This window comes from Acartia tonsa, chromosome 11 (assembly GCF_053477335.1).
Source record: "Acartia tonsa isolate MP-2025a chromosome 11, ASM5347733v1, whole genome shotgun sequence".
NCBI classification, from domain to species: domain Eukaryota; kingdom Metazoa; phylum Arthropoda; class Copepoda; order Calanoida; family Acartiidae; genus Acartia; species Acartia tonsa.
In genome coordinates this window covers 41,031,448-41,044,486 of record NC_137270.1, presented here as the reverse complement: position 1 = coordinate 41,044,486, position 13,039 = coordinate 41,031,448, and the positions used below count along the sequence as shown (strand labels likewise).

At 35.9% G+C, this 13,039-nt stretch overlaps 1 protein-coding gene across 3 annotated transcripts in view; it reads right to left on the bottom strand.

Annotated features, from left to right (window-relative positions):
* LOC145332324 (uncharacterized protein CG43867-like) overlaps positions 1-13,039 on the bottom strand; it is a 283,573-nt gene that overhangs the window by 173,814 nt on the left and 96,720 nt on the right. For all 3 annotated transcript variants that reach the window (XM_080177312.1, XM_080177313.1, XM_080177314.1), the window contains 3 exons: positions 4,894-4,974; positions 4,035-4,097; positions 2,910-2,966 (listed from right to left, as the gene is read on the bottom strand). In XM_080177312.1, the coding sequence (XP_080033438.1) occupies positions 2,910-2,966; positions 4,035-4,097; positions 4,894-4,974 (201 nt within the window). The remainder of the gene's footprint in view (positions 1-2,909; positions 2,967-4,034; positions 4,098-4,893; positions 4,975-13,039) is intronic.

Genomic DNA, 13,039 nt, shown 5'->3' with positions numbered 1-13,039 from the left:
GCGTACACAGGGTTTAGATCAAGGGGGGGGGGGGGTTGTAAAACAGAGGCAATAAAAGTAGTAGGATTGTTTTATTGGTTGTGAGTGGGGGATACACCTCCCTAAATGTCTGCTCACCCTCACTCACCCACCTTTGTGACTTTGGGGTGTGTGAGACTTTTGTAGCTTGACACCCTCCTTTGCTATTGTTGGAGGGTTTTTGTAGCTTTACACCCTCCTTTGCTATTGTAGGAGGGTTTTTGTAGCTTGACACCCTCCTTTGCTATTGTAGGAGGGTTTTTGGAAGCTTGACACCCTCCTTTGCTATTGTAGGAGGGTTTTTGTAGCTTGACACCCTCTTTTGCTATTGTAGGAGGGTTTTTGAAAGCTTGACACCCTCCTTTGCTATTGCAGGAGGGTTTTTGTAGCTTGACACCCGCCTTTGCTATTGTAGGAGGGTTTTTGTAGCTTGACACCCTTGTTTGCTATTGTAGGAGGGTTTTTGTAGCTTGACACCCTTCTTTGCTATTGTAGAAGGGTTTTTGTAGCTTGACACCCTCCTTTGCTATTGTAGGAGGGTTTTTATAGCTTGACACCCTCCTTTGCTATTGTAGGAGGGTTTTTGGAAGCTTGACACCCTCCTTTGCTATTGTAGGAGGGTTTTTGTAGCTTGACACCCTCTTTTGCTATTGTAGGAGGGTTTTTGAAAGCTTGACACCCTCCTTTGCTATTGCAGGAGGGTTTTTGTAGCTTGACACCCGCCTTTGCTATTGTAGGAGGGTTTTTGTAGCTTGACACCCTTGTTTGCTATTGTAGGAGGGTTTTTGTAGCTTGACACCCTTCTTTGCTATTGTAGAAGGGTTTTTGTAGCTTGACACCCTCCTTTGCTATTGTAGGAGGGTTTTTGTAGCTTGACACCCTCCTTTGCTATTGTAGGAGGGTTTTTGTAGCTTGACACCCTCCTTTGCTATTGTAGGAGGGTTTTTGTAGCTTGACACCCTCCTTTGCTATTGTAGGAGGGTTTTTGTAGCTTGACACCCTCCTTTGCTATTGTAGGAGGGTTTTTGTAGCTTGACACCCTCCTTTGCTATTGTAGAAGGGTTTTTGTAGCTTGACACCCTCCTTTGCTATTGTAGGAGGGTTTTTGTAGCTTGACACCCTCTTTTGCTATTGTAGGAGGGTTTTTGTAGCTTGACACCCTCTTTTGCTATTGTAGGAGGGTTTTTGCTCTTAACTTTAAACAGGTTCGCTACTGTTGGACGTTATTGTTCATATCTAAAAATTCTAAATTTCATGAATACGCAATAATAATCAATAGCTAGCTCAATAATACGGAAAATATAATGACTAAATTTTTTTTTTAATTTAGATTTAAAACAAAATTTTTTTAAAAAAATTTTTGTGGGAGAGGATTTTTTTCTAGGGGCGATATCTCTTGGGATGGTGTTGGCAACCTCCCCAAAATAGTTATAAACCTTCACGGGACCTATGAGAAGCTACCCTGTTAAAAAGAACCCGATCAGTTCAGCGATTAGCGAGATCCTTCGGTACAAACAAACATACAAACAAACAGACAGACAGACATCGTTCTACTTTGTATTACAGATAGATTATTGATTTCCCTCCCTATTTGTGGTGGATTTTTACAGTTATATGTTTAAAGTAGAAAGTTAAAAAATATTTAGCATATCTTAAACAGAAATGGATATATTATTACTTGGATGTTACATCCGATTTTCATATACTCTAATAAAGTAAACTCTTAACTGGATAAATTGACGATACCCCCAACTACCACCTCTACTCAATCCCCTCCACCTCTTATTGGATGAACGTACTGACCAATAAATGGGGTCAATAATGGCAAAATTTACCTGTCAATATATCCACTTATTCTATATCCATTTCTGTAATGTTATATAACATCACATTTACAGAAGGCGATTATAGCCCAAGATAAAATGTACAAATTTACAGGGAGGGAGGGGATATTGGTCTGTTAATTACACTACACTGGTACCCAAAGTTTTATGATAAAGTTATTTTATTCTTTGGGGTACTTTTATTGAGTTTTTATATTGATTGTAAAAAGATGGTATCCAAACATTACAACCAATAACTACAGAAGGGTTAATTTTGGTTATCATAGTTGGAGTGATTTCATCTCACCAAGTGATCAATTGTCTTATCCCTTAAGATCCCTGACAAGTCTTTAATTGGTTTTCTCGTATTCATTCAAATCCGGTGGATAGGAACCGGTTCTCATCCATACGAAAAAACTATGTCTAGCATCGTATTATATCCAGCTTTCTACAAATATAAAAATGTACAGTTATAAGATTAAAACCAGTTTTTTAGCCCGTGCCTTCGGCACCTCTGGGCAAAAAAATGGTTTTAATCTTATAATTGTACATTCTATATCCGCGGAAATCTGTTTATAATACGATGCGAGAAATAACTATGATTATAGGCTAGTTCACGTAAAAGTGACCATTTAAGTTTATCAAATACGTATTTTCAACAAGGATGACAACATCTATACAAGCATAAACCAACAAAATTGTAAATTAACTAGTAAATTAAAATCGATAGGACAAATCTAACGTGCCTAAATTAACGAATAAAAGCTATCTATCTCGGACGGACATATGGACGGACGGACGTACGGACAGATGGACCGGCCCTAATTATAGAAAAGCTTCGCTTTTAAAAAGTAACAGGTTGTCAAGTGTTTGTCTGTAAGTGTGATTGTCTGTAGCTTTAGATCTCACTAACCCCTGGACTGATATGATTCTCCTTTACAGTGAAGCTTTTCGTAGGTTCAGAAAAGGGTTTATATCCTTTTTTGGGGGACTGTAACACACCCTCTCATAAATAGACCCCGCCCCCCCCCCCCCCAACAGATTAAGGGTGTCCAAAAACAAATTTACCTTAATTTTTGCAGCTTTAGCCTCGACTTGTTTTGCATCGCTAAACCGTTGTTGTCTCTAAATATAAAAACAAGGATAAAAATATCCATAAAATCAGACTAAAGAACAAACGAACAATGACTCTTGTAGAGTGTCAGAATATGCTAGTAACATAATAAGAAGAATATGAAGTAGAACAAAATTGCGAAAATACAGGATACTGTATAACGATATACTTACATTTTTTGGATTTAATTAAAGAGATGCTTCGCTTATAATATTGGACCTTGTTGTCCTAGGAATTGTTATTCAAAACATCAAATCAATAGGATAATAATATTTTACAAAAATTTTTTGCCAAAAAAGGTAGAAAAATCAGCATGTTTAAAATTAACATAAAGACTTTCTGGTAACTATTATAGAGTTCCTACGATTCCTAAATTATACCTAACTGATATAGGAATAATCATGCAAAGTTTGAAATCAATAGGACACATCTAACATTTTTAAATTAATGAAAAGAGCTAACCGTTACAGACGGACTGACATACCCTAATTAGTTAAGCTTAACTTCTATCTATCTTTCTGTCTGTCTGTTTGTCTGTCTGTCTGTCTGTCTGTCTGTCTGTCTGTCTGTCTGTCTGTCTGTCTGTCTGTCTGTCTGTCTGTCTGTCTGTCTGTCTGTCTGTCTGTCTGTCTGTCTGTCTGTCTGTCTGTCTGTCTGTCTGTCTGTCTGTCTGTCTGTCTGTCTGTCTGTCTGTCTGTCTGTCTGTCTGTCTGTCTGTCTGTCTGTCTGTCTGTCCGTCCGTCCGTCCGTCCGTCCGTCCGTCCGTCCGTCCATCCGTCCATCCATCCATCCATCCATCCATCCATCCATCCATCCATCCATCCATCCATCCATCCATCCATCCATCCATCCATCCATCCATCCATCCATCCATCCATCCATCCATCCATCCATCCATCCATCCATCCATCCATCCATCCATCCATCCATCCATCCATCCATCCATCCATCCATCCATCCATCCATCCATCCATCCATCCATCCATCCATCCATCCATCCATCCATCTATCTATCTATCTATGTATCTATCTATCTATCTATCTATGTATCTATGTATCTATCTATCTATCTATCTCACCTGCATCTCGACTTCAGTCTCTAGATGTCGTATTACTTGTTCCCTTTCGTCTATTGACGGTGTCTAAACAATAGATATAATCTAGATACACACTCTAAAAATCAGCCAATAGCAAAACAGCGGAGGATTATTCTGGCTTTATTAATCCTTAGAAAGTGAACAGAGGTTTTTATTTCGTTCGAATAAGGAGTCAGCTTTAAAAGGTTGAGTTTCTAAGGGTAAAGCTAGCTTTGAGGAAATTATATCACCGAAAATGTCTGCTTAAATGTCCTTTTTAATTTGGACGGATTATCAAGAGAGTTTGACCATCTAGATATAATATGTATCGTCTATAGATAATATAGTAACAGGATTGGTTCTCCTTAACTGAATAGGTCCTGGGAAGGTTTATAACTATTTTGGGGGAGGGTACCACCACCCTCCTAAGAAAAATTACAAAAAAAATCGAGAAAAAAAATTAATATTCTTAATAGAGACTTGAACGTAACATAGACACGAATTTAATATTCAAGAGACTTGAAAGCAACATATAAAGTGCCACTAGAGGCCTCTAGGAACGTAGCCGCTAGTATATATAATAACGACAGACAGACCAAGTGAATTATAGAGTAACTTTGCTAAAAGTAATTATTTCAAAACCATTTTTGCTAGTCCCTAGGGTCCTGAGGCCCAGTCTATTTTTGATAGTCCCTAGGGTCCTGAGGCCCAGTCTATTCATTTTATGGTTTTAGTTTAATATTCGTGGAAAATTGCCTGTTAAATGATACCTTACATGATATTTGAGTATAACTGAGAACCGATTCAAATCCAGCGGATATTAATCGGTTTTCGAAGCCATACTGGAAATTATATATATTACCGTGTGATTTGAAAAGTTATGATCCTGTTGATCCATCGTTTTATTTCGGCCGGCACTCAAACCAGTCTCCAGCAGTCTTACCTAGACAAATATTGATTGATTGATTAGATGATAACTATTCTCTAGACACATTCTTGTAATAAAGTAACAGGATGTCTGTTTGTATGTCTGTCTGTTTGCCTGTACCGAAGGATCTCGCTAACCGCTGAATCGATCGGGTTCTCCTTAACAGAGTAGCTTCTCATACGTCCCAGGAAGGTTTATAATTTTTTGGGGGGAGGGTACCACCAACCTCCCCAGAGAAATCGACACAAATATAAAAAAAAATAAAAACTCTTTGATAATTTATTATTATGTCTAGGTTAAGGCCATAATGTACAATTACTTAAAGTATTCAGATCAAAATATATTTGTTTAATGTTAAATTGTTGACCACGACAGGAAAGATAAGCTTTTATTATTAAGCAAACAAATTTTCAGACAATTTAACTTAATTTCCAGACAGTCTAGCCCCTTACCTCCCCCTCAAAAGGCAATTAGTTGTTTTTTCTCTTTTTAAATAATAGTTTTATGATCATTATGTACAGTGTACAGATATATTGATTACTAAACACGGATCTTTAATGTCTTTGGCCAGTACTTTTTGTGCAAAATGTACATAATTTTTTTTTTTAAGTAGTGGCTGCGGAATTACAATCTAGGGGTTGTCTACATTAGGGTTTGGCCGGATACCGGATATTTGGCCGATTTCGAATGCCGAATATCCGACAGGATATCTGGCCAACGCCGGAAATCCGAATATCCGGCATTAAAAATCAGCCGGGTATAGTTTCAATACCTGGTATTCGGCTGGATATTAAAAATGGCCGGTTATCCGGCCAAACCGGATATCCGGTCCAACCCTACTCTATATAAAATTTGCTTGGGGGGGGGGGGAGTCGGTAAATACTCCCACTGAAATCTGTTGGCAAAGTAAATTTTGGTTAACCCCCCCCCCAAAAAAAAAAAAAAAAATACCCCCGGGGTAAATTTTTTGGGGGGGTTAATTTAAATTTTATTAAATATTTAGTATTAAAAATCGCGCGCAAGAATTTTAGTTTTTGGGGGGGGGACTCCCCACTTTACCCCCCCCCCCCCCTTGGACGTCTATGAGTAGACTAGCATTTTAAATTATCTAAATCCAGGGATCTAAAGGGATAAGACAATGTCCCATAAATTGATGTACATCCCCAATGATTACCCCTTTTGTAGATTACAATAGTGGTCATGTTTAGACACTTAACTTAATGAACCAACCAATTAAAAAACTTTGGGGACTAGTGTAATAAACAGCCCAATGTCCCCTCCCTCCCTAACTTAAATGAAACATAGTTTCTAGATAAGGAAACGTTTTTCTTATTGCTTTAATCTGTTCTTAATTCTATTAAAAATATATAATACTAGTTTTTGCTATAGTGCCTAATTTAGTTTTTACTTAAATAATAAAGTTAAAAAGATAGAGGGAGTTTCAAATAATATCTTCCTTTTTATTTTACCTTCTGGTGCTTTCCATCAAAGTGTTTTACCATCCATCCTTTACCCTTCTTGGGTTCTTTAACCTACCATATTGGTTGTCTTAACCCTGCAGGACTACCCAATATCTACAATAGCCTAACCTAACCTCACCTAAAGTAACAAACAAACGAAAAACTAACCCAACAAAATAAAGGGGAGTTTTGTTGCTCAACTAGGAACTTTGAGGGAGTACGCCAACCTTTTCAAGGAATCCTGGGTGATAAGACAATGAAAAAAAAATTATTTTCATCCTTTTTCCAAAAAAAGGTTGATTTTATTGCAATGGTCTTAAACATCTTATATTGTAACTAAGCTTCACTACAAATAAGTTTTAAAAGCGAAGCTTTTCTATAATTAGGGTAGATCCGTTCTTCCGTACGTCCATCCGAGACGGACAGCTTTTTTCGTTAATTTAGACTTGTGTAGCAACTCTATAGCCATAACCAAAATGTCCGTATGTCCATTTTAAACATGTTGATTTTTTACTTTTTGATATCAAATTTTTGTATGTTAGAATTATTCGATTCATCTGATTTTTGGAATTCTGATTCCTATTACAACAAGGTACAATGTTATAAGCGAAACATCTCTATAATCAAGTCCTAAAAATGTAAGTACGTCCTTATACAGTAATGTGTATTTTTGCAGTTTTGCAACAAATCTTCTTATAATTTTGTTTATACTTATGCAAATATAATCTGCTTATTCAGTTCTGACACTCTACAAGTGTTTATGCCCTTTTGTCCTACCGTTTCAGAGCTTCGCTTTTATTAATTTTGTCATTCTTGTTTATTGATGGATAAACCGTGGAAAACTTAAGTATTTTAGCATGGGTTTGTCTACTTAAACAACTAGAGTTTGCGCCCCTAGAGGACTTTAGGGGAACATAAGGTGGTAGTAAACTCCCAAAAGGCAAAAACCTTCCTTGTTCCTATGAGAATCTTGCTATAAAGGATAACAATATTGGTTCAGCGGTTGACGAGATCTTACAATAGACACATAGATAGACAGATAGACATCCTTTCACTTTTGAATAAGGATTTTAGATTACTTTTATATACAGGGTGGGGCAAATAAGACCGGACAAATTCTAACTTCTAAACAAATGAACATAAAATCGTCAATTTTAAAGATTGTAATGAATTTTAAAAACTGGAAAGCAAAATAGGTATATAACTATTAGATTATTTAATAAAATCGCCGCCAGCCTCAATCACCGCCTTCACCCGCCCCCTGAACCGCCCGCAGGCCCTGGTCACCATGTCCCTGTCCAAGCTGGCGAATTTCTCCTTGATGGTGGCAATGAGGTAGGTCTTTGTTGTATAGGCACGTCTTTTGGTGCATGCTTCAAAGTAGCCCCAGGTCCAAAAGTCCATTGAATTAAGATCGGGCTGCTTTGAGGCCCCATTTCCTTAGGAACGTGAGTAACCGCAGGATCCAAATTCACCCAACTTTAACGCCAACCTTTGACACGGAGGCTCTTATTTGGACCACAGTTGAGCTAGAATTACGTTCTATACCTTTTTGGAAATGGCATGAAGATTCAGCTAGGGTTGTCTGCGCAATGCATAGTCTAAAATGAGTTCTTAAGTTCCATATGGGTCTCTAACGTCGAGAACCGAGAAATTTTCATGATTTCACACTATTTTTGCCATCTAAAACTCTGCCACGCTTTACTTTGCCGGAGTACTACAGACAAGCCACTTTATATAGAGAGCTCTAGTCTTTTCTAGTGTCTTACTTATGTATCTAACAGTATCCCCAGCAAGTTGCATAACTCTACCTCATCTACAGATGGGCTGAGATCCGATTTGGTGGGCCCTAGTCGAGGATCCATATTATTCCACCGGTGCATTTCGAATATGCCTTGTTGAACATAAGTGCGGCCAGCTTGGAGTACAAGCCCATCTTCGTCCAAAGATTTTTTTTATGCTAAAAGGTAATTACCTAGGCTTTTTATATTGGGGTCAAACGTCCTGATTGGTCAAGTAGTTTTGGCGCTATGGCCGTTTCAAGTTTGTCCGGTCTTATTTGCCCCACCCTGTACAATGATTTATTGATATTAAATGCCAAAAAATTAAAAGCTTTTGTCTGAATTTTGAATTAATTTGTATTTTATTTGACAAATATTACCTAGTTTTAGATTTTTTTAAAAATATATATTCCATTTTTCAGTTTAATTTCTGCTAGATTTTTTGGGTATAGTCCTTTCCACGACATCCCTCCATAAGGAGCGATTCTTCGTATTTTTCACAGTAGCTTTTCTTCTATTTCTAGCCCCTGCGGGGAGCTCTAACCCTGCGGGGCCAATTACCTAACCCTGTGGGGCAATCACCTAACACAATATAACCTAACCTAACCTAAAATAACCTATAAAAAGCCATTTTAAAAATACGAAGAATCGCTCCTTATGGAGGGATGTCGTGGAAAGGACTATACCCGATTTTTTTTCTCATTTAATGACTTTAAACTAAAATAAAGTAAGATTTTTGATATACTTATATTATTAAGATCTCCAGACAAAGGTCGTGCAATCAAAGAGTTGGTGATTCCTATATCTTGGGTGTGAGCGTTGAAGGGCTCTTTTCAAGATGCCAAAGCCAAAATAAGATTAAATTCATCTTTTTAATGTATAGAGAAGGTGGAAGCGAGAGGTCAATGGACTGTTTATTACACTATAGTCCCCAAAGTTTTGTATAACATTTTTTTTATTCGTTAACTTAACAACTTTGGGACTTTTATTGAATTTTGTTTGGTTGTTTCATTAATTTGATTGTCCTAAAGTCTGTGCCACTAATTGAAATCTACAGAAGGTGTAATTTTGTTTATCATGTTTGGGGATGAACATCAATTTATCAGCTATTGTCTTATCCCTTTAAATCCCGAAGGAAGAAAGCTTGTTTGTGGTATTGAAAAATCACCGGATGTGCTAAAGTTGTCCTCTTTTTCCTATCTCCTCTTGGGATATGCTAAAGTAACAATTGTATGAAAGTCCTCCTCTTTTTCCTATCTCCTCTTGGGATGTACTAAAGTAACAATTGTATGAATGTTCTCCTCTTTACGCTATCTCCTCTTGGGGTATATTAAAGCAACAATTGTATGAAAGTTCTCCTCTTTTTCCTATCTTCTCTTGGGATATACTAAAGGTAAATTTAAGGAAAGTTCTCCTCTTTTTTCTATCTCCACTTGGGGTGTACTAAAGTAACAATTGTAGGAAAGTTCTCCTCTTTTTCCTATCTCGTCTTGGGATATACTAAAGTAACAATTGTAGGAAAGTTCCCCTCTTTATAATATCTCCTCTTGGAATATTCTAAAGTAACAATTGAAGGAAAGTTCTTCTCTTTATGATATCTCCTCTTAGGATGTACTAAAGTAACAATTGTATGAAAGTTCTCCTCTTTTGCTATCACCTCTTAGGTCATACTAAAGTTATAATTTAAAGATAGTTCTCCTCTTTTTTCTATCTCCTCTTAGGATGTATTAAAGTAACAATTGTAAAGATAGTCCCCCTCTTTTGCTATCTCCTCTTAGAATGTACTAAAGTAACAATTGTCCCCCTCTAGCTGCCCAAAGTAAACAAAATTGTTATCACAGGGTCAAATATTGAAATGTTTCTATACAAATAGGTGATGCATATAATTGCTTTAACAGCAAAGCTACATGCAGGTTATGTCCGTCTGTTCGTCCATAACATGTAGGCTTGGTTAATTTAGGCATGTTAAAATCGTCATATTGATGTCAAACTTTGCAGATGTTTAATGTTATGCACTGAAAAATTTGACGTCAGTTTTTCTTGCTAATGTGGACCAATTGTGCTAATTTTATTGGTCAGTTTGTTCATCCAATAGGAAGAGAGGAGACAGGGTATAGGGTGTGGATGGGGGTATTATTATTTAACCAGCTGCGAGTATTGCTTTATTATAGTACATCTGGTGCAACCTCCAAGTAATTAGGTATATATCGATTGGTGCAATTTAGAAAGCTTAGCAAATTTATGGTAATGTTTAGTATCAAGCTTTTTACCAATAAACAGTTTTTGCAAAAAGATGATTCCTTAAACGATAAGAAATAGTTAGAATCAACTGATTGGTAAGGTCATAAAATGTAAATGTTTCTTGATTTTCAGCCATTTTACGAAATATTTAATAGGATTTTTGTAAAGGTTATTTATCGCATCGTATTATAAACAGCTTCCGAGGCTGAAAACGGATATTACTCGGTTTCGAAGCCATACTGGAAAACATATTCTGATTGGCAATGTTAATTTGTTGAGATTTGTTTTTGTGGAAGTTGTCATCCTTGCTTAGTGTTAATTGGCTAGCCAGTTATGACGTCGTGTCATAATTAGGGAAAATGTTCAAACGTCAAATTAATAATAATTAAAGAATACATAGTTATTTATCGCATCGTATTATAGACAGCTTTCCGCAGAAGACTAAAACTAGTTTTGTTAGCCCAGAGTGACCGAAATCCCGAGTAAAAAAACTGGTATTAATTGTATTCTTGTATGTAAGTTTGTACAATAATGGAGATGCGACCTCCAAATTTCAAAATTCTTTGAACGTACGAACACGACCTTTACAGAAATGCTTCGCATTTAGTCCACTTACCTATATTCGCTATAAATTTTACACCATATAAAACTCTGATCTAAATAATGATTGACAAGCCATGGTAATTATCGCGAATAACTCAGGCACAAGATAAAATTACTCTGGCTAGCCCTTAGGCACTTTTTATATGTTTTTACAAATTTATTAGTCTATTCTTACCAATATAATACCTTATATGGGTAATACTAGCCTAATCATGGTAAACTGTATGTGATTGAATATTGTTATATGCTTATAAAAACATTATATCTATTGTTAAAGTAAACATGTAACCATCCTGTACTAGTATGTATGCCTACAACCATAGCTTCATTTACGTCACAAGTTTAACATACAAACACTTTATTAAACAGACAAGGGCTTAGATCCTGATAAATAGTTGTTGTTATAACTTGCACTTCTTAAAATATCTTAGTTATTCATTGACTCTCGAACCATCAAGTTCTTCTGGCTTAAAGGTAATGACTTAGTTGTTTTGGCATGCATTGTAGTTTAAATTTAGGTCCCTCAGTACTTAGCATGAATTGTGCCTAGGTCTTATGTTAGAGATCTAACACTATGCACAATTTAATGCTTTGGACTTAGGGCATTTTCTGTCCTACACTACTTATGTTTATTATCACTTATCCTGTAAATATTTTCATACTTAACTGATTCACTTGTAATGTAAATACACTTTATAAAACTATCTTCCTTCTTAAGTGCTTAATATACTTATATGATATAGATCAAACACCATAACCAGCCATTTATTCTTAGATTAAAGCAATATAATACTTCGTGTGGGTATTTGTTGAGCTAACACGGGTTCAACCAAATTCGTATTATACTTGTGGGAGTAAAAGGAAAAGCATTCTAAACTGACGAACCGACGATGAGAATGTCTATGTGTATTGCAGTAAAAGTAGGCTTTTAAGTAGTACTCATAGAAGAGCGATTTCCATACCACAATATTGGACAAGTGCCCCATTCAAACTACCAATAAGATCTTATAAACGGCTTGTAAGAGAGGTATGAGAAGCTTTGTATTTGTTCAAAGCAGGTTTTTGGCTTTTTCAAAGATATAGGTTAATTGCTCAAGAAATGGAACTTATTATTTTTATTTATTCCTTTATCAAAAACTAGCGGATACGCCCCTAGAGGCCTATATGGGCACTTGAGGAGGGGGGGAATGAATTGGATAACTCAATTTCTTAATTTAGATTTTGAAAGGAAAAAGTAAAAAAAAAATTTCCAATTTTCTACTGATACAAAAATGTACAATTCTAAGATTAATACCAGTTTTTTAGCTCATGTCTTCGGCACCTCGGGGATAAAAAACTGTTTTTAATCTTATAATTGTACATTTAACATCCGTGGAAAGCTGTTTATAATACGATGCGAGAAATAACTATTCAAGCCGTCTTCTATTTAAATGATAAGAAATATAAACTTTACTATCCTAAATAAACAATTAAGTCTCGTAAAAAAATGGCGTTGTTTTTGTTTTAAAATATTAAAATTTTTATGGAAATTTTTGAAGTTGTGCTATTCGACATTCAAGGTAACATTTGTCCGTTTCTCGATAATGTTTAGTTTGTTAGAATCATACTATTGATTATAAACTTTACTTGATTATGCTTATATCTTATGTAGAACTTAGAAAGCGTAGCAACTCTATAAAGATATGACCAGAATGTCTGAAGGTCAATTTTTAAAAATCTTTTGAAACAAAATGTTATGTACAATATTATTTACTTGATTTTATGAATGGTGATTTTGAATTCTAAGACAATATGGCAAAAGATTATCACCAAAGCATCTCAATAATCAAGATTTAATCTAAACGTATATGGTTTTTAAAAATCTCCATCTTTCTAATAAAAGAATGCTCTGACTTTCAGAGGTCTAGAGGGATAAGACATTGACCGATAAATGTATGTTAATCCCCGATTATGATACACCAAATTACCCCTGAAGTAGATTACAATTATTAACAT